Source organism: Oncorhynchus mykiss, chromosome 7 (genome assembly GCF_013265735.2).
Source record: "Oncorhynchus mykiss isolate Arlee chromosome 7, USDA_OmykA_1.1, whole genome shotgun sequence".
In the NCBI taxonomy this organism is placed as follows: domain Eukaryota; kingdom Metazoa; phylum Chordata; class Actinopteri; order Salmoniformes; family Salmonidae; genus Oncorhynchus; species Oncorhynchus mykiss.
In genome coordinates, this window is record NC_048571.1 from 7925356 (window position 1) to 7947594 (window position 22239).

Below are 22239 nucleotides of genomic sequence, written 5' to 3' on the forward strand. Positions count from 1 at the left end.
CTGTCGTAACCGGCCGCGACCGGGAGGTCCGTGGGGCGACGCACAATTGACCTAGCGTCGTCCGGGTTAGGGAGGGATTGGTCGGTTTTCTCATCGCGCACCAGCGACTCCTGTGGCGGGCCGGGCGCAGTGCGCGCTAACCAAGGTTGCCAGGTGCACGGTGTTTCCTCCGATACATTGGTGCGGCTGGCTTCCGGGTTGGATGCTGTGTTAAGAAGCAGTGCGGCTTGTTTGGGTTGTGTATCGGAGGACGCATGACTTTCAACCTTCGTCTCTCCCGAGCCCGTACGGGAGTTGTAGCGATGAGACAAGATATTAGGGAGAAAAGGGGGTTAAAAAAAAAAATTCAGATCAGAGGCAGTTGGACGATTGGACGATACTGCAGTATGGGGCCACGGAAAAAACAAAGGCAGCACAAAAACACCCAAATTCATCCTTTTAGAGACTGCAAAGCTCTAAGTATAGTGATACAGATGTGGTACGCATGAAATTGTGTCATTCCAAACTTTATCCGCAACTTTATTTTCCATTTTGTTTTGCAACTCAAGCAATAACTCTGTCCATTTTATATGTAATAACGGAAACATTTTGAATAAATGAGGGATACAAAGTATATTGAAAGCATGAAGTGCTTCCACACAGGAAGTTCCAGACACTTGTAGAATCTATGCCAAGGCGCATTGAAGCTGTTCTGGCATCATATCTGGAGGACACCTGGCACCATCCCTACGGTGAAGCATCATGCTGTGGGCATATTTTTCAGCAGCAGGGACTGGGAGACTAGTCAGGATCGAGAAAAAGATTAACGATGCAAAGTACAGAGAGATCCTTGATGAAAACCTGTTCCAGAGCACTCTGGACCTCAGATTAGGGTGACGGTTCACATTCCAACAGGACAACGACCCGAAGCACACAGCCAACACAACGCAGGAGTGGCTTCGGGGCAAGTCTCAATGTCCTTGAGTGGCCAAAGCAGAACCCAGATTTGAACCCGATCGAACATCTCTGGAGAGACCTGAAAATAGCTGTGCAGCCACACCCTACATCCAACCTGACAGAGCTTGAGAGGATCTGCAGAGAACAATGGGAGAAACTCCCCAAATACAGATGTGCCAAGCTTGTAGCGTCATACCCAAGAAGACTCAATGCTGTAATTTACTAAAATTTAAAATAAACTATTTTTGCTTTGTTATTATGGGGTATTGTGTGTAGATCACGTTTTTTTACAGCTGTAACGTAATAAAATGTGGAAAAAGTCAAGGGGTCTGAATACTTTCCGAATGCACTGTAGTATGCTAATGTTACCTAGCTGGCCTGGCGCATTGTTGCCCATGAAAGCCTAGTGAGCAAGCATTTTAGCCAAGTAGCCTAGGACATCAAACTTAAAGTGTGTACTGTATGACAGAGTTCTAGACCATTTAGGAAACATGAAAGAGTTGGATGGCATTGGCGTTTCTCTACAAGTAGGGTGAGTCAACATGTTTTTTCTACTTGCGCGCGCGCACACACACACACACACACACACAAACCAGTGCCATGGACAGCCACAACATGTTTAGCTTACGTTGATTGGACTAAATCGTTTTGGGTATCTTTTAGTTATCACTTTATTAGACTAAGCATAGGTGATTAGATGTAGAAATGTTAAAGTTGAAATGGTGCTGGAATAGTGGAGGCAGCTCCTGTTTTCTTTGTGACTTGCTGTAACTCTCCACGGTTCTAAATCAATAGTTGAAAATGTATGAAACATTACTTTGATTGACCATGCTGTCGGTCATATAACTGTTTGTTACATGCAATATGTTTTGTAGACTTCACTGGACAGATGTTGCTCTCCGGTATTGTAATGAAACAAAGGTGTGGTTGAATTTATTCTGTCACTGTGTCTTATTGTCTAGGCCTTAAGCCTATATACCACAGGAGCAAGGCATATGAACTAACAGATTATAGTGCAAACAATGCAATTATTACATAGGTTATAATATGTTTAGGGCTTCCACAGTGATTTTACTGATAAAAAGGTATTTCTATTCTGATTTCAGATGATCAATCCTTACAAAATAATGGTGGCAGAATATCCTACATTTTTCTCAATCATCATTAGAAAGTTGTGTTAATGGCAGTTGTTTAGGAGAAAAGCACAGATTTTCGTCTAAGATACACATTTTCACAGGTGTTTTTCTTGACTGACTACAATTTGATTGATGTGGTGTTTTTACTGTGTCATAACACTAAACACAGACAGAATGGTCACCGCCATTTTACATGCTCGTGAGCCTTTTTTTTAACAAAAAAACAATAACATCTCAATTAAATTGATTCTTTATTAAATTAACTTGAAATAACAAGAAGACAAACCCCAAATCTCTAGCTATGTGACATGTAAAATATTTGTTCACGTTCTTCTCTCACTCGGTTTGACACACACACACAAAAAAATAACAACCTCTGTTACGGATTTGTTACCTACCATGTTATGACATGTTCTTTCGATATTAGAAAGTACAAACGTGCAAAGACATACCTGTAGTAACACATACAACGGTTATCGTCTTGACAGCACAGTTCTAACGCTTTCGTTATTCTGAAAAATGGTCCACGCCTACCCGGAACTACTTCTTCTTCTTCTCCTCTGGATTTTTTACGGTGGTTGGGATCGAAAATGTGGCATTATCGCTCCCAACTGGATGATAATATACAACCATTATACTTTGTCTTACAAAATGGAAAAAACATCAAATGTTCTATACCCCCCCAAAATATATACCCCCCAAAAATACCATTCCAACTAACTCTACACTCATTAAAAACCCACTACCCCATTCCACTACTGTGATCCTATCTGCTCCTGCACCATGCCAATGGGCTCAGAGGACGGAATACCACCCCTCAACACAACCTGTAACTCTTCTGGAATGAAATCAGATCTTGTATACCCTCAGCTAATGTAGCTATCATTGGGCTGAAACATAAACTCCAGATTGTGGTTATATCAAGACAGCAGCCCCACCTGCAGTTTACTTATTGAAAGACCAAAGAGAAGAGGAGCGTAGATAATGTTCACTTCTCTCACAAAATATGACATTAGTCCACTTTTTTTCTTTGTGTGCAATATTTTATCCTCCACTTATTTCACCTCAATTCATTTAAAAATGACAGCACGTGTTGAACTTTTATTGGTGTAAGGTGTATGAGGTCTTGTGGTAGGAAAAAAGTGATTGGAAAAAAATTGACTTATGGTGTGTGTTTGGTTAAGTAAATCTTGGGTATCAATTAAGTAATAGTAATTATTACTTAAGTAAAGTAATGATTTTGGCGTCATTAGTGCCTAGGTTCGGCCAAAGTTCAGAAAGTCCCATAGCTCTTGAGAAACAATATCGTTATCTGAAAATGTTGCCATGACAACATTGTTGATTTACCCTACACCACAGATACAAAAGCTGAAGCCAGGCCTACTGTCTTCAGATATGGTGTATGTTCTCATGTGCTCCATCTCTCCAATGCATCATGTATTATTGAGTTACATTGCAGTCCGATCTCATCTATGATTCCTCTGTCAGTGCAATGCATACAACTTCAAAATCAAATCAAATGTCACATACTTCGTAAACAACATATGTAGACTAACTGTGAAATGATTACTTAGGTGTCCTTCACAACAATGTAGAGAGAAAGAAAATAGAGAAATAATAGAAATGTAATAACACGTATTAATAAAAATAACAATAAATACACATTGACTAAGGATAATATGGCTATATACACGGGGCAGCGAGTAGATGTGCAGGGGTACACGGTAATTGAGGTAGATATTTACATTTAACTAGGAATAAAGTGACTGCAACAGGATAGATAATAAACAGTAACAGCAGCAAACGTGACGAGTCAAATTAGTTAAGGTAAAAATAGTCATTGCAGATAGTCCGGGTAGCTATTCGGTTAACTATATAACTAACTATTTAGCAGTCTTATGGCTTGGGGGTAGAAGCTGTTCACCGTCCAGACTTGGTGCATCGGTACCGCTTTCATGTCATGTTGAGGACGATTGTTTGATATCCTCTTTTCATTAGATTGAAGTGTGTCGAGTTTGAGTTCATATCGTAATTTATTTTATTATGTAAATACAGAATTTCCAGATGCTTGTTGTGTTAGATTCCACAGTTAATTGAACAATTTTATTATTTTCACGCTTCTGAAGAAAAAGCCTCAGCAAATTTCCCCAGCAGATATACACAATACTATATTGATTGAGTTTAACTGTGACTGTAGACAGAATACAGAGAGCAAGTTTACTTTCACTTTTATGCAGGAGGCAGCCTGGTCCCAGATCTGTTTGTGCTTTTGCCTACTCCATTGTCATTGACAAGCTAAACATTGTTGCTATGGCAATTCAATGAGGCGCTGGCAAGAGAGCATAAACAGACGGTTACCCAGGCTATGGAGCAGGTGTAAGGGAATAAGGAATTTCCCGCGCTTTTTCTCTTGTTTCATTACTGTAGCAAATTACATTTTCACCATGTCTCCTGCACTCTTCAAGTCTCTGTTTATTCTGCTCATATTCCTCCCTAATGGTGAGTTATATCAGGTTTATGCATGATAATACCGCATTTGACTACCACTTTGAAAGTGGCGCGATATTGTTAGTGCCTATTTGATCTAAATGTGTACTTTCACAACTGTAGACAAAGCTGTTAATTTCACAACACGAAATACATGTCATATTGAAGCTGTAGCTCAATCTTCTTGCTGCATGGGTAAATAGCCACCAACTCGGAATTCTTAAATAATTCGTATTTATTAGCAAAAAGTAGTAAGACAAAGGCCTGGCACAGCACAACGCGTTTTTGGTTTCACAGAACTAGGACAAGATTCATTAGGCTTTAAGCCACTAGGTCGTGCTACTAGACTATGAGACTAATGTAACTAATGGATGCATTGATTGACCATCCATGATATCAAAATAAATGTTGAGGCTATACAGTGTTTGATCATATTTGATCTGTAAAGTTGACTAATTCAATATATACATTAAAACAAGAGTGTGACATACTTGAAAATCATTGGGTTCTTGAGTGTCGCAGTGATCCAAGATTCTGCACCTCAGTACAAGAAGCGTCACTGTAGGACATGGTTTGAATCCAGGCTGCGTCACATCCAGCCGTGATTGGGTGGCCCATAGGGCATGGCACAATTGGCCCACCGTCGTCCGGGTTTGGCTGGGGTAGTCCGTCACTGTAATTACGAATTTGTTCTTAAATGACTTGCCTAGTTAAATAAAGGTTAATAAACAAAAGCTATACACAAAGGTGTCTGTAAACAATTCTGGACACTAATATATATATATTTATTAGTGCGCACCCCTGTAACTAGCTAGCCATTTCACACCGGTTACACATACGTGTTAACTGTTGACAAACCAGTTCATTTGACTATAGTAAATGCATGATTTCATCTGCAGCTCCATGCTCTTACTGTATGGAATGATTGATGTCGCTCTAATGGGTACTTTAATGGTGATGTATGCTGTGGCCTTAGGCACATATCATGTATATTCTATCCTGAAATTTATAGAAATTGATAAGTTTTACAACAGGTGCCATAACTTCCTCCCGCCAAGACTGCCCTTACCACTGTAGTCCCCCTTCTGACCGTTCTGAGTACTACTAGTGTCGAATAACTATTGTAACTGTCTTCATGCAGGGCTCTCTCAGTTGGTAAGAACACAGCAGGTTGTCACAGCAACCCTGGGAGAAGATGCAGTCTTAACCTGTGAGCTCATGACACTCAAAAACGTGCGGCAAGTCACCTGGCAAAAAGTGACAACTGAGGCGAATGAAAATTTGGCCACTTACAGCAAACGCGGTTCCCATGTCAACCCACCTTTTCAGAGGAAAGTGGAGTTTGAAGATGAGGGACTGCAGAACTGCTCTATTGTCATCAGAGGAGTGTCAAGAGGAGACGAGTCCTGCTACAAGTGTCTGTTTAACACCTTTCCAGAGGGAGCTATCAGTGGAACCACCTGTCTCAAAGTCAATGGTAAAATCTGATAACATAATGTGCTGTAAATGATTGACCCAGAACAACAGAATTGACTCAGAACTTCAGGCAGCCATTTTATCAGATCATACATCCAATGTCTTGAAACCATTTATCAAAATGTGATCATTTAGTAAATCATGTAAATGGATTAATTTAGTAAATCATGTAAATGGATTAATTTAGTAAATAATTTAAATGGAATTATTTAGTAAATAATGTGATTGAAACCATTATGGTATTGACATTCACTGTGAACTGTGTTTGTTGTTCTATAGAGCTGTATGGACCCTCACTCCTCATCACACAAACCAACAACAGTCACACCACTCTGTCCTGTTCTGCTACTGGACGACCTGTTCCTATAGTAACCTGGGATGACATCATGATAGAACATTCCAACATGGTTGATGTCACCCATCCCAATGGGACTGTCACTATGACAACTACTGTAACAGTGGTAGTGTCCAGTCTAACTGACAAAGAGGTTAGGTGTGTTGCCTCTATGTCCTTCAGTGATGTCACCAAGAATGTTTCCATGGTGATTCCAGCTTCAATTACTGGTGAGAAATGTCTATAGATCAATGTGTAATATCAGGAACATGATGTCATGATGAAGTACTGTCTGTGTTCATGATGAAGTACTTCCTGTGTATTTCTGTGCTAGGTCAATCTCAGGTCTCTGATGATGACAGGATCAGTGGTACGTGGTTGTTATTCTAATAATGACAGGTCATAATCAACCTATTGACGGGCTCTTTTCCTATTCAACTTTCAGGTGTGGTGCAGAGCCATATTTACATGTATGAGGCTTTGGTGTAGTGTACCTGTGAATTTGACCTCTGTCTTCTCTTGACATCTCTCTCATTCACAGGTACAGTGGTTGGTGCAGTGATGGGTGCAGTGTTGTGTTTAATGTGTCTCATTGCTGTATTCTGTGTAATATGGTGGCAAAAGAGGAGAAAAGACACCTCTTCCAGGTAGAGAGAAAACCATTTCCTTCCTTGATACTGAAAACAGCTATTCTGAATTTAATGTAATTTGACTGCCAGCTGTTTACTAGTTGATCTCTAATTTAATGTAGAAAACCCCCAGTTCCTGACCCTGAAATCAGCAGAACTCCCTTAAAGACATCACCAACATCCAAACAGTAAGATGCTCATTCTAAAGATCATCCTTCATCATTAAATAATTGTATTAAAATAATAATGAATCAGATGATGTGGTTCTTGTCAGTACAGTGTTTATTTAGATTTATTTCAGTGTCACACCAACCTCCAGTCCATCACACATGTGATTATCTCTTCAACACTTTTAACAGCTATTTAAGATAAGTAATCATTTTATTACCTTTTGTTTTTTCAGGTCACAATCGTTAACTAGCTCACCAAACAGCTCAACAACCAGCTCACCAAACAACTCAACAACCAAGCGGAGGATGACTAAGAAGTAGGTTTATCTTCTCATACTTTCATAGTCTTAACGTCTTCTGGAATCTCTCTCATTGAGCAAGAAACTTGGGAATAAAACTTGGAAATGTATTTCTGTGGTGTATGTTTCCTGCCGCTACATTGTCTATTTTGATATTTTTCACACCAAGCTCCAGTCCGTCACAAATGTGAGTATTTTTACAACTTCATTTGATCATCCCGATAGAAAGTGTGAAACAGACAATATTGAGAATGTTACAAAACTTTTAGTATAAATTACAGTAACCCAAAAATCAAAACATAAATCAAATATGTCCTCTTGTTTCTGGATAAAATCCCTCAGCTCGTCTGACAAGCGCAGGATGCAACAAGCTCAGGAGGCTGTAAAGAAGTAGGTTTACACCTTCACTCTCTCACTGTCTGCTGTAGTCTCTCTCTTGAGGAAGAAGCTCTGAAATGATGTAATTTTGTGGTGGTCATAGAGTAGTCATGGTGACAGCATCATGCACTCAGCTGCATGTTAATATCTGTTCTGTCATGTTTGTCACAATGGCTGTCAGACCATCTTATTACCTCACAATGACCTGTGTTTTCATCCAATTGAAACATTATGATTTTCTTTCCCCCTCTTTTCTTTCTCAGGAACCTTTTCAATGACTACTGAGTGACTGTACTCACATTGCCACACACACACCTGATCATTACTGACTCATCTGGTTCATGTTATTTTATCTTTAAAAGTCTGTGACAATCAATCTGTTTTTTTAAAAACAGTCCTTTTTAAAGATATTGTATTGAGCCTGTTATAACAGTTATCTTCGTTGCCTGGTTTGTCTCAGGTCATGATGGCCTAGGGAGAGTTGTGCAGGTCAGTTTAAAGATTGTAGGGAGAAATCAAAAATCTCTCTGAGACATTTACAAAGACCACACACGTAAGAGGGGAACATCAATCGTATTGGACACTTCCACTGAACAATCAATATGCAGTTCTGACATTAGGTAACACTCAGGTTTTGACCTCTTAAAACCAAGAGACTGGATCAGTACAGCTTTTAATGTTTATCTAGTATATACCTTGTAAGCATGTGCATCTGTCATGTGTGTTGCTGTTTCTTTATCTTGTGTCACGTGCCACAACTAATGTTCCTTCTGGATAATGTTTAATTTAATCTATTCAATTTAATGTTTCAAAGGGAGGGTATATTAACAGTAAACTATCAGAATTTTGGCAACTTTCAAGTTTTGGGGGTGAATTTTATAAGATCTAGTGAGTTTTTTTCAGATTATCACTTCAGATTATCACGTGTCTGTAATTATCTTTGGCCCTCTGTGTGGCCTTATCACATGTAAAATATATACAATTAGAGTTAATAAAAAATAATGTTATTGTTGATTAGATGATTTTTCATTAGACAATTTTCTCTTGAACCTTATGGTCTATCCACTAGAAATTCATGGACAATAAGGACATAGATATATGTGAATACAGTTTTTCAAAGTTATTCAAGTATAAATGACAAAAGTTTCCATACTAGAAATAATTTGTGCTGACATCAAAATAAATTAACCAGCAATTAGAAGTTTAACCAATCAGAGTATCAAAGCCAATTACATGATTCATGGAAGCAAACTCTTGCTCAACCCATCAGTTTCTGGGACCAATCAGAATGGTGAGAATGTTTTCACATTCTTAAGACGTTGGGAAGGAAAGCAAATCCAGACTCATGGTGGAGAAGAAACGCTAGTGGGCGTGGTGTTTGGCCGGAGCGATGAGGTTAGGTAGTCAGGCTAACTGATGGGCAGGAAGGAAACGACAGACCGGCCACCATGAAACAGTTATCTCATGCTTTAAATAGACTGGCCTTGCATCCACAGAAGTACATACATTTTTGGGGAAAAACAGTTGTAATAAATCATATCCAGCTCGTTACTAGTTGTTGTGTGTTTTTTTAATTAAAATATGCACCTAAACATGTAGACTAATTCATGTAGCCAGGCCTATATAGGAAACAGAAAACTACAAAACAGGTCTACATTAATATTCTGTATTTTAAAGTTACAGTTTGAATACTGTGGCAGTTGGGACTTTTACTGATTTCTCCATTCATGTTTATGACAGGACAATGTTAGTATTTTACAACAGTACATTGACACCTGGTGGAAAAGATTATGACTTTGGGATCAGGTGATCTCCACAGAAACATGCTTTGTTCTATCCACAAACACAACAGCTGTACTTTTTTAGATGTGTAACACTTGTATTTCCATAACAGATGTGCAGCCTGCAGACAGTATGTGTTGATATTTACAACCACCACAGAACATCTACAGTAAAGGAGAGGATGATATATGGCAAGTCAGACAAGGGAAAATGCATTTTCACTAATCAAAATATTCACAGTAAATGCATATCTACCACTCTACCATATAGCTGTATAGCTAGCTGTATGTTACGAGAAGGTGTCTAATGCCATGTCGTCATTGGTCAACGGTGCCAGAGGTCAGGGGTTAGGATGTGGCAGCTGCAGAGTTGAGTAAAGCCCATTGTCTCTCCTTGTGAACGTGTTGTAGGGCTCATTGTCCTGTGGCTCCTCCTACAAAGACATTAGCAATAGTCACCATATTACACTGTAGAATAACATATGGGGCTGTGGAAAATTCTATTGAAAATGTGAAAGAGCGTAGTCTGCAGGGGCCTCATTAATAAACGCTGCGTACGCACAAAATATCCCCCAAAACGTGCCTGCGCCCGTTTCCACGCAAAAGTTGTCATTTATAAAAACTGAACTTGACATGAGAATGTGCTTATCCTCATGCTAACTTTAGACCATGAGTTCAAGTGGTGAAGTATTGCAATGCAAGAAGGCATACGTAGCCTAGTAGTAGCATTGTGCAAGAATATATGATAACACACTTATTCAGAACGATAAAACAGGTAGCTAAATGCTTCTACACCTGCACAGTGCTTCTACACCTGCATTGCTTGCTGTTTGGGGTTTTAGGCTGGGTTTCTGTACAGCACTTTGAGATATCAGCTGATGTACGAAGGGCTATATAAATACATTTGATTTGATTTGAAATATCATGCAATCAGTTAGTGAGAAGTGCAAAAAATCTATTTATTTTATATTTGCATTCTAAAAGAATTAGGTGTCCTTGCTAAGCAAAGCGCAACTCTAGATTTCTTCTTCTTCCTATTATTATTATTATTATTATTATTATATTTATTCTGCTCACTCTATAAAGTTTAAAAGATTTAAGCTTTTAAAAAAGAAACCAACTTCCAAACTGCCCCAGTTTAGATTGCTTGTCAAAGGATTTTTGATGCTGTGTTTACTTTTTGAGGCATAGCCATTTTAAAATGTTCTTAAATTAACACGGGTTTGAATGAGAACCATAGGAATAAATATATTTGTTATTTATTACTTTTATTTATACAGGGTGGGTCGGTATTGAGGTCTCTTTTGTAAGGGAGCCCTGTGAACATGAACATACATAATATTAATACAGTAAATACAACAAGATCAATCAAAACAAACACTCATTTCAAAGTTGACTGAAGGATATTCCATGAGCTGAGGCATAAAAACTAAAATAATTTGTCGGGTCTGAAAATTGCTCGATCTCCAGTCAATACATGAGCCGAGGTAGTGGGGGAGTCTCTGAAGAACCGCTTTATATACAAAAAATAGCCAATTCTGGGCTCTTCTGGTAGTCAGAGACTCCCAGCTAAGAAAACTATACAAAATGCAGTGATGTGTATGAAAATAGTGAAGAGAACAGGGACCAAAAATTGACCCGTGTAATATTGAGGAAACTAGATTTGATAGCGTCAGTAAGCAAACAATGTGTCCTGTCTGTTAGATAGTTCTTGAACCAATTGCAAAATGCCTGATTAAGGCCCATTTCAGACAACCTTAGAGTAAGTAAGAAATGGTCAACTGTATCAAATGCCTTCGACAAGTCAAAACATAAGGCAGCACAATGATGTTAAGTGTTGCTGCTGAAACAATGCTATGTCCACGTCTAAAACCAGATTGGTGTTCATTAAGAATAGAATGAGAAGTTAATAAAAAACATTCTAAATTCTAGTTTTCAGAAGCTATTTTATGAAATAGGTGGCCAAGTGCTGAGGCAAAGTGGTTCTTAAAAGCACTACAAATGTCCATCTTGTCTGTTATGGAGAGGCTGTTATAACCTGCCGGGGTAATGAGGGGATGGAGTTTTGTTTCAGAGATTTTACTACCTTCCAGACGGCAGCTGAATTCCCACCATTCTCAGATGCACAGTTCAAGAAGTATGTTGATTTCGCTTTTCTAATCATGGATAAACATCTATTTCTCATGCGTCTGAAGGACTGCCAGTCATACGTAGAATCAGTTAGCCTAGCTGTAGCCCACGCTAAATTTCTCTCCTGAAGTTTCTCTGATAGAGCTAATCCCTGGTTCACGCATGAACTATCTCTTACCCTTAGTTTCTTGAACAGAGCAGGCGTATCTGCAATAGAGTTGAGCAAAGAAGTAAAATCATTTAGGGCCTGATCTGAGTCAGAGATATTGGACACAACCCCCCTTTCAACAAGAATTGTTGTAAATTTAAATTCCTATAATTTCTCTTTGTAATAAAGCGAGGACAAGATTTAGGTAGATTTGCAGCTCTTATGCAGGCAATGGGACAATAGTCACTGAACTCACTAGAAAAAATTGTCTGTATACTTATGAGGAGCATTTGTCAAAATAATACCTAAAAGAGTAGATTTTTTTCCGGGTGTTTAAAGTTGGGGCGGTTTGGTTCAGCTGAGTTCAGCACTCCCTCTGCCTCAACATCTGCTCTTAGCCAATTGTCTGACTTGCTATCTAACTATACTAACTCTGAATTATTAATTTGGGGGTGATCTTAATCTGGATTGTTTGATGCCAGCTTCTGATAGGCTGAAAGTTATCTTTATTGATTGCAATAAATTCCCACTAGTGTAATTTGGGCATTATTACAGAATTATTATTACAGTAGCTATTAAAAATGATCCTGCTCCTTGGCCAGCGTGTCCAGAGATGCAACCTCTCTTATCATCACTCAGTGCCTGGGTTTATCTCCACTGTACCCGCACCCCACCATACCCCTGTCTGCACATTATGCCCTGAATCTATTCTACCACGCCCAGAAATCTGCTCCTTTTATTCTCTGTCCCCAACGCACTAGACGACCAGTTTTGCCAGCCTTTAGCCGTACCCTCATCCTACTCCTCCTCTGTTCCTTGTTTGATGTGGAGGTTAGCCCAGGCCCTGCGTGTCCCCAGGCACTCTCATTTGTTGACTTCTGTAATCAAAAAAGCCTTGGTTTCATGCATGTTAACATTAGAAGCCTCCTCCCTAAATTTGTTTTACTCACTGCTTTGGCACACTCCGCAAAACCTGATGTCCTTGCTGCGTCTGAATCCTGGTTTAGGAAGAAAAAAAAACTGAGATTTACTGCAATATACTGCAGAGATAGCTTGCAAAATTCTGTTATACTTTCCAGGTCTATGCCCAAACAGTCCCAGCTTCTAATTTTAAAAATGAATATCTCCAGAAATAAATCTCTCACTGTTTCCGCCTGTTATAGACCCCCCTCAGTTTCCAGCTGTGCCCTGGACACCATATGTGAATTGATTGCCCCCCATCTATCTTCAGAGTTTGTTCTGTTAGGTGACCTAAACTGGGATATGCTTAACACCCCAGCAGTCCTACAATCTAAGCTAGATGCCCTCAATCTCACACAAATGATCAAGGAAACCACCAGGTACAACCCTAAATCCGTAAAAACGGGCACCCTCATAGGTATCATCCTGACCAATTTGCCCTCCAAATACACCTCTGCTGTTTTCAATCAGGATCTCAGCAATCACTGCCTCATGGCCTGCATCCGCTATGGGTCCACAGCCAAACGACTACCCCTCATCACTGTCAAACGCTCCCTAAAACACTTCTGCGAGCAGGCCTTTCTAATCGACCTGGCCCGGGTATCCTGGAAGGATATTGACCTCATCCCGTCAGTCGAGGATGCCTGGTAGTTCTTTAAAAGTAATTTCTTCACCGTCTTAAATAAGCATGCCCCTTTCAAAAAATGTAGAACTAAGAACAGATATAGCCCTTGGTTCACCCCAGACCTGACTGCCCTTGACCAGCACAAAAACATCCTGTGGCGGACTGCAATAGCATCGAATAGTCCCTGCGATATGCAACTGTTCAGGGAAGTCCGGAACCAATACACGCAGTCAGTCAGGAAATCAAAGGCTAGCTTTTTCAAACAGACATTTGCATCCTGACTCCAAAAAGTTTTGGGACACTGTAAAGTCCATGGAGAACCAGAGCACCTCCTCCCAGCTGCCCACTGCACTGAGGCTAGGTAACACGGTCACCACCGATAAATCCATGATAATCAAACATTTCAAAAAGCATTTCTCTACGGCTGGCTATGCTTTCCTCCTGGCTACCCCAACCCCGGGCCAACAGCTACGCAGCTTCTTGCCCGAGCCTCCCCAGCATCTCCTTCACCCAAATCCAGATACCAGATGTTCTGAAAGAGCTGCAAAACCTGGACCTGTACAAATCAGCTGGGCTAGACAATCTGGATCCTCTCTTTCTAAAATTATCCACCGCCATTGTTGCAACCCCTATTACCAGTCTGTTCAACCTCTCTTTCGTATCGTCTGAGATTCCTAAAGATTGGAAAGCTGCCACGGTCATCTCCCTCTTCAAAGGGGGTGACACTCTAGACCCAAACTGTTATAGACCTATATCCATCCTGCCCTGCCTTTCTAAAGTCTTTGAAAGCAAAGTTAATAAACAGATCACTGACCATTTCGAATCCCACTGTACCTTCTCCGCTGTGTAATCCGGTTGCAGAGCTGGTCATGGGTGCACCTCAGCCACGCTCAAGGTACTAAACGATATCATAACTGCCAACGATAAAATACAGTACTGTGCAGCCATCTTCATCGACCTGGCCAAGGCTTTCGACACTGTCAATCACCGTATTCTTATCGGCAGACTCAATAGCCTTGGTTTCTCAAATGACTGTCTTGCCTGGTTCACCAACTACTTCTCAGACAGAGTTCAGTGTGTCAAATCGGAGGGCCTGTTGTCCGGACCTCTGGCAGTCTCTATGGGGGTGGTACCACATGGTTAAATTCTCGGGCTGACTCTCTTCTCTGTATACATCAACGATGCCGCTCTTGCTGCGGGTGATTTCCTGATCCACCTCTACGCAGACGACACCATTCTGTATACATCTGGCCCTTCTTTGGACACTGTGTTAACTAACCTCCAAACAAGCTTCAATGCCATACAACACTTCCGTGGCCTCCAACTGCTCTTAAACGCTAGTAAAACCAAATGCATGCTTTTCAACCATTCACTGCCCACGCCCGCCCGACTAGCATCACTACTCTGGATGGTTCTGACCTAGAATATGTGGACAACTACAAATACCTAGGTGTCTGGCTAGACTGTAAACTTTCCTTCCAGACTCAAATCAAACATCTCCAATCCAAAATCAAATCTAGAATCGGCTTTCTTTTTCGCAACAAAGTCCCCTTCACTCACGCTGCCAAACTTACCCTAGTAAAACTGACTATCCTACCGATCCTCGACTTTGGCGATGTCATCTACAAAATAGCTTCCAACACTCTACTCAGCAAACTGGAGGCAGTCTCTCACAGTGCCATCCGTTTTGTTACCAAAGCCCCTGATACCACCCACCACTGCGACCTGTACGCTCTAGTCGGCTGGCCCTCACTACATATTCGTCGCCAGACCCACTGGCTCCAGGTCATCTATAAGTCTATGCTAGGTAAAGCTCCGCCTTACCTCAGCTCACTGGTCACGATAACAATACCCACCCGTAGCACGCGCTCCAGCAGGTATATCTCACTGGTCATCCCCAAAGCCAGCACCTCCTTTGGCCGCCTTTCCTTCCAGTTCTCTGCTGCCAGTGACTGGAACAAATTGCAAAAATCGCTGAAGCTGGAGACTTACATTTCCCTCACTAACTTTAAACATCAGCTATCTGAGCAGCTAACCGATCGCTGCAGCTGTGCATAGTCCATCTGTAAATAGCCCACCCAATCCTCCTACATCATCCTCATTTTGTTTTTATTTACTTTTCTGCTCTTTTGCACACCAGTATCACTACTTGCACATCATCATCTGCTCATCTATCACTCCAGTGTTAATCTGCTAAATTGTAATTACTTCGCTACTATGGCCTATTTATTGCCTTACCTCCTCACGCCATTTGCACACACTATATATAGACTTTCTTTTTTTATATTGTGGTATTGACGGTACGCTTGTTTATTCCATGTGTAACTCTGTGTTGTTGTTTGTGTTGCACTGCTTTGCTTTATCTTGGCCCGGTCGCAGTTGTAAATGAGAACTTGTTCTCAACTAGCTTACCTGGTTAAATAAATAAAAGTAAGCTAAAAGACTAACTTTAAAACATTCAGGCTATCCTAACTTCTACTTCATTTAAATCAACTATAGACATTTGCATAAATTAGCATAAACTACTCAACAACTGTAACTCTTGAACCATTCAAGCTAGAAACACTAAACAAACTTTCACATGTTCAGGCTATCATATTATATCAATCAATCAATCAATCAATCGATTTGACCACAACTATTGATCACAACCACATAGCTACTGACCACAACTACTAACCACAACTAATGACCACAACCAGACATCTACTGACCACAACCACATAACTACTGACCACAGCTACTGACCTCAACCACAAAACTACTAACAACTACTGAACCACAATTACTGACCACAATCACACAACTACTGACCACACAACTACTGACCACAGCTACTGATCTCAACCACAAAAGTACTGACCACAATTACTGAGTAGTACTGACCACAACTACTGACCACAAGCACAAAACGACTGACCACAATCACACAACTACTGACCACAACCCCACACCTACTGACCACAACTACTGAACCACACACCAACTGACCACAATCACACAACCACACACCTACTGACCACAACCACAAAATGTCTGACCACAACCACACAGCTACTGAACACAACCACAAAACGACTGACCACAGAATACTGACCACACAACTACTGACCACAACTACTAACCACAACGACACAACTACTGACCACAACCGCACAACTATTGACCACACAACTACTGACCACAACCACACAACCACACAAGTACTGACCAGAAACACCAGCCAGGTGTCACGCCCTGACCTTAGAGAGCCTTGTTTATTCTCTATTTGGTAGGTCAGGGTGTGACTTGGGTGGGCAAATCTATGTTTCTATTTCTTTGTTGGCCTAGTATGGTTCCCAATCAGAGGCAGCTGTTTATCATTGTCTCTGATTTGTGATCATACTTAGGCAGCTCGTTTTCCCACCTTGAGTTGTGGGATCTTGATTTTGTATGGGTGCTGTGTAGCCTGCAGAACTTTACGTTAGTTTTGTATTTGGTTGTTTTGTCGGAGTTCAATATGAAAAATCAAGAACACTTTCCACGCTGCACTTTGGTCTCATTCATCTGACGACGGACATAACACCAGGGTTGTGGGTTCGATTCTCACAAATCACTCTGGATTAGAGCCTCTGCTAAATGACTGAATCGTAAATATAATTAGACCCACTTCACAGTACTAAATGGATAAGCTACGTTGCTCTATGCGATCTGAAGAACAGTTTAACAGAAGAACAGAAAAGTTAACCTTTTCCATTGACGTTTGTAGGCTACGTCTGAATAGTGTACTGTCAAGTTTCTCAGACAATATTTAATATATTAACATAATATAAATGATCATTTAATTGAGCCTATTAAGCTATAATAACATGCGAAAGGGGGCGTGGTTTATAACAGCTGACTTTAACAGAAGAACAGTTGATATTTTCTATTGAAGTGAGTAGGCTGCCACTGTAAGTAGGCCTATACTGTAGTTGTCATTTCTTTCCGAGTAGACAACGTTTCAGAATTCACGGCCAGTGGAGCATATTAAAAAGTTACAATATGTTTACAGGTCCACAACAATTTGCAATAGTTTTTTTCAGCAAATGTCACTGTAAAAGTTTAAAACATTCTGCCAACACCTCCAGAGACATTTTATCAAGCTCGCAAACTGCTATTTAGAAACGGCAATGGTTTAATTTCAGTACACAGCAAAAAAGGGCGTTACTGTCACCATAAAAGGCTTTTCAGGCTGATTTGAATGCTCATTCACAAGCGAACAAATTCAGGATGGGTCTGATTTATAACAGGAAACATGCGTATGCATGGCACCCGCCAAGCTGATGAATCTCAATATTTTTGTAAGTGCGCAGTCTATGTGTGCAGTCTTTTCAGAAATGCTGCGCGTAGATATTTATTGTGAAATGTACGCAACGGTTATAAATGAAGACTCAGCTGCCTTCATCTGACTAACAGGCAACAGCAAGCAGTGTTGTGGCACCTCGTTGACGGTTCCAGACACTTGTAGCTGTGTTCTCCTGTTGAGCAAAAAAATAACAAGATTGAATTAACATAGCACCAACTGAAACATGTTTTACACCGCACATTTCCCAGAGTAAAATTATTGTGAGCAGTGTGTGTGTGTTTTTTCTCACCACACTCATTTTTGACAGGAAATGAGACGTGAGAAGCCACAACAGTGCAGCTATTGGAAACTACTCACTGGTCACATATGTCAGTTGAACATCTAGCCTAGTTTCGATTTACATTTTGGTTGAAGCCCCCATGAACTCATAGCATTGCATGTATTTCTAACACCAATTCAGTACTATATCCCCATTGTAGAACTAAAATGTATTTGAGAATGCATAATTTCTACAACAGTGCTTCCAAGTAAATATTCAAATACCGAAAATCTGTCAAACACTCTTTTACCAAAATATTAATATCATCTTACCTGAGATGAATTTTCCTCATGATTACACCACCAAACACCAGGACAGCTACACATGCTGCAACACCTGATATCATCCCCCAATAGAAGAGACGGTTGTCTGTGGCCTGTTGCACTTGGGTTCCTGAGAAAGGGGAAAATATATATTAAGATCTTATTTGTTTCTCTTCCGCCATCTTGTTCATTTACATTAAGGCAACGTGTTGTTGACAGTCTCTCCATTTAAGACATGTATTGATGACAAAATCCAATATTGTGACTACAGAGATTCTCTCAGTTCTGTCAGATGTAACGTCTATGACAGACGTTACGAAACAAGAACACAAAACACTGACAGAACATCAAGGTAAGCACAGGACAGGCATCCCACTACCTTTTTAAATGATTGTGAACAATCACATCAGACCAAACACTTACCATTGACCGAAATATGTATGTTTATATCAGAATTGCCTTCATCATGAGTACATACACAGGTGTAGTTCCCTTCATCAGATGGTTGTATGTTGGTGATGTGTAGAAACACTCTGTCATTCTCTGTCTGCAGTGTGACTCTGGGGTCACAAGTGCTGTTGGTATGATTTGTTTCAAAGTCTTGTGAAACTCTACACTCATGACCCTCATGTGTAACTCTATTTTTGTGACATACTACAGTCAGGATGTCAGTGAGTGTTTGGTTTGCGCAGAGAAGAGTGGAATCTGCTCCTCCGGTCTCCAGTGTTTTCTCTTGAGTCACTGTAAACAGGAAGGGAAACAGATTGTGAGTATATTATTTCATGAGATCGGTTTGATTGAGCATGAGTAGTACCATCAATTCTCATTAATAAAAAGTCCCATTTCAGTCTACAGAAATTTCTACAGACCCAAATGGACGTTTTATAATGGTAAAAAGAAACCTGGCACAAGAAAAAGCCACTTTACTGAACTGTTAATGTCCAAATGAAGACGACCCAAAGTGAATTCATGACCTTATAGTAAAACTATCTCAATGTAACAGAAATATTATATGGGGGGTTTAACTGTGTACGGGATGCAACTCTAGACAAGCCATCAACTAAACTAAATCCTCTTCCTAACATGTCTACGGTATTAAACCATAACATCAAAGAGATGGGTCTGTGTGAACTGTGGGGATAGAAACATCCAACTGAAAGACAATACTCTTATTACTTTCACCTCCAAAACTCATATTCAAGAAGTTACTTTTTTATTATAAACTTGGCTTTAATTGACTGTGTTTCTGAATGTAAATACCTTCCTATAATAATTACAGACAATATCCCATCATCTTTCACGTTTAAGCTCAACCTCCTATGCCAATAGCAGAGACATAGCGATCCAACACAATGTTTCTTAGAGGTAAGGAGTTTACCTCATTTCACAACACACAGACAGACACGTTTTTGGAAATAAATGTAGACAATGAAGTATGCCCAACTGTTGTCTGGGAAGCTCTTAAATCATACATGAGAGGTTGTATCATGTCTTACTCTTCACATTAGAAAAATTAGACCAATAAAGAATTAGAAATACTAGAACAGAAAATTCACGACTTAGAAAGAAAACACAGTTTAGATAGAAATGTTGACACCCTTCAACAGTTGAACACTTTTAAGCTTGAATATAACACAATAAACTCTCGATCTGCAGAGATTGCTGCCATGAAATCCAAGCAACAATAATGTGAGCAAGGTGAAAGTGCAGGGGAAATGCTGGCTTGGCAAAATAAGAAAGAGTAATGTACCATCCATAGCATTCAAACCCCAGATGGTAGCATAACAATGGTTCCTTCTGAAATGAACTCAGTCTTTAAAACATTTTATGACAACCTGTATCAATCCCAAAACAAAAGTTGAAATGAATATATAGACATTTTCCTCAATAAGGCCATTTGACCAATTATAAATGAACCAGAGAAAAGGAATATGGATAAAACATCACCCCAGGTGAACTGTTGGAGGGCATCAATTATCTACATACTGGGAAATCTCCTAGTAATGATGGATTCCCAGTGGAACGTTATAGACACCTTTATCCCAGGTTACTAAGGCCTATGTTACATATGCTCACAGCAGCTCTAGAGAAAAATGAACTTCCCCAGTCACCATGTTTGGCTACAATCACCCTACTTAAAAAGAAAGATAATGATCCACTGTCGTGCGGATCCTTCTGCCCAGTATAACTTTTGAATGTAGATTACAAAAATCATTGCTGAAGTATTGGCTTTTCATTGGCATAGAAACAGTCATGTAAAAGGTAATTCACTCAGATCAAACAGGGTTAATAAGAAAAAGGATGTCCAGACAATCTCCACAGTTTTTTCAGTGTAATCCATCATACCACCATCACATTCATGAGGTGGAAAGAAACAACATTGCCAGGCACCCTTATTTGTTATAACCCCACCTTACCTCCAGCATTTAGTGATGACATCTTTAAGTCGTGTTCCAAAGGGGCATCATTAATTTAACATGTTTACTATGATGGATCTATACTGTCATTCAATCAATTACATTATCCAAGGCCGATTTCTCAGAAATCATATTCAATCACTTCAACAGAATATGGATGAACCTAAGGCATCTAGCATAGATTAAATACTGAAAGAAGCTGCTACGACAAAGAAGTTGATTGCCAAGTTATATCAAGGGCTGATTGAAACTCTACCTGAAGGCTCAGAACCTATAATGAACAAATGGTAAACAGATCTAAATGAAGAAATGAAGGAGAATCATTGGTCACAGATATGTTAAAATGTTCATACCTGTTCCTACAAAGACATGAACTAATGCAATGTAAGATCATTCATAGGACTTACTATAGTCCTGCCAGAATGCATGTAATGTCACCCAGAAATGTCACATCTCTGTTGGAGATGCAAAAAGCACAAAGGAACTTTATTACATATGCTGTGGTCCTGTGACAAACTGACACCATTCTGGGATAATGTATGTGCTACCATTTCATTAGGTCATTAGGAATTTATATCCGTTCATCTCCACGATTATGTTTGTTGAGAAATGTAAATATTGGTGATCAATATCAGAGAAGGTTTTGGTAATCTAGATCTACTTTCTGCAATAAAAAAATAAAGCCATCAATTGGAAAGCTCCATATCCACCCTCAATAACAAACTGGAATTAAACCGTACATATTAAACCATACATATTAAACCATACATATTAAACCATACATATTAAACCATACACATGAAACCATACACATGAAACCATACACATCAAACCATACATATTAAACCATACATATTAAACCATACGTATTAAACCATACATATTAAACCATACACATGAAACCATACACATCAAACCATACATATTAAACCATACATATTAAACCATACATATTAAACCATACATATTAAACCATACACATCAAACCATACATATTAAACCATACATATTAAACCATACATATTAAACCATACATATTAAACCATACGTATTAAACCATACGTATTAAACCATACGTATTAAACCATACATATTAAACCATACATATTAAACCATACATATTAAACCATACACATCAAACCATACATATTAAACCATACATATTAAACCATACATATTAAACCATACATATTAAACCATGCATATTTGACAGAATTTGGAAATGTTATGTTGACCATCTTAGAGAATGATTTGTATAGTTGCCATTTTGTTTTTGTGTTGCTTGTGATAAAACATAAGATGAGTAGCTAGTGGTAGTGAAGTAAATATGAAAGTTTATTCTTGTCGAGTAACTGCATTAAAACTGTAGTGAGCAATTACACTTTACAATACAGTGCATGAGTAGCTAGTGAAGTAAAGCAAAG

The 22239-nt window shown here is 39.6% G+C and overlaps 1 protein-coding gene across 5 annotated transcripts in view; it reads left to right on the forward strand.

The window, feature by feature from the left end:
- The window catches only part of LOC110495467 (OX-2 membrane glycoprotein), a 34088-nt gene extending 24727 nt beyond the window's left edge, over window positions 1-9361 (forward strand). Inside the window, exons 1-10 of one of the 5 annotated variants that reach the window (XM_036982355.1) lie at window positions 4415-4571; window positions 5701-6036; window positions 6315-6599; window positions 6704-6739; window positions 6911-7016; window positions 7121-7186; window positions 7402-7485; window positions 7637-7654; window positions 7795-7857; window positions 8109-9361. In XM_036982355.1, the coding sequence (XP_036838250.1) occupies window positions 4517-4571; window positions 5701-6036; window positions 6315-6599; window positions 6704-6739; window positions 6911-7016; window positions 7121-7186; window positions 7402-7485; window positions 7637-7654; window positions 7795-7857; window positions 8109-8130 (1071 nt within the window). In that variant the 5' untranslated portion in view covers window positions 4415-4516 and the 3' untranslated portion in view covers window positions 8131-9361. Of the gene's footprint in view, window positions 1-4414; window positions 4572-5700; window positions 6037-6314; window positions 6600-6703; window positions 6740-6910; window positions 7017-7120; window positions 7187-7401; window positions 7486-7636; window positions 7655-7794; window positions 7858-8108 lie in introns of those variants that run through there. The other 4 variants (XM_036982357.1, XM_036982358.1, XM_021570743.2 and 1 more) reach the window with 4 other exon arrangements.
- The last annotated feature ends 12878 nt before the right edge of the window (window positions 9362-22239 follow it).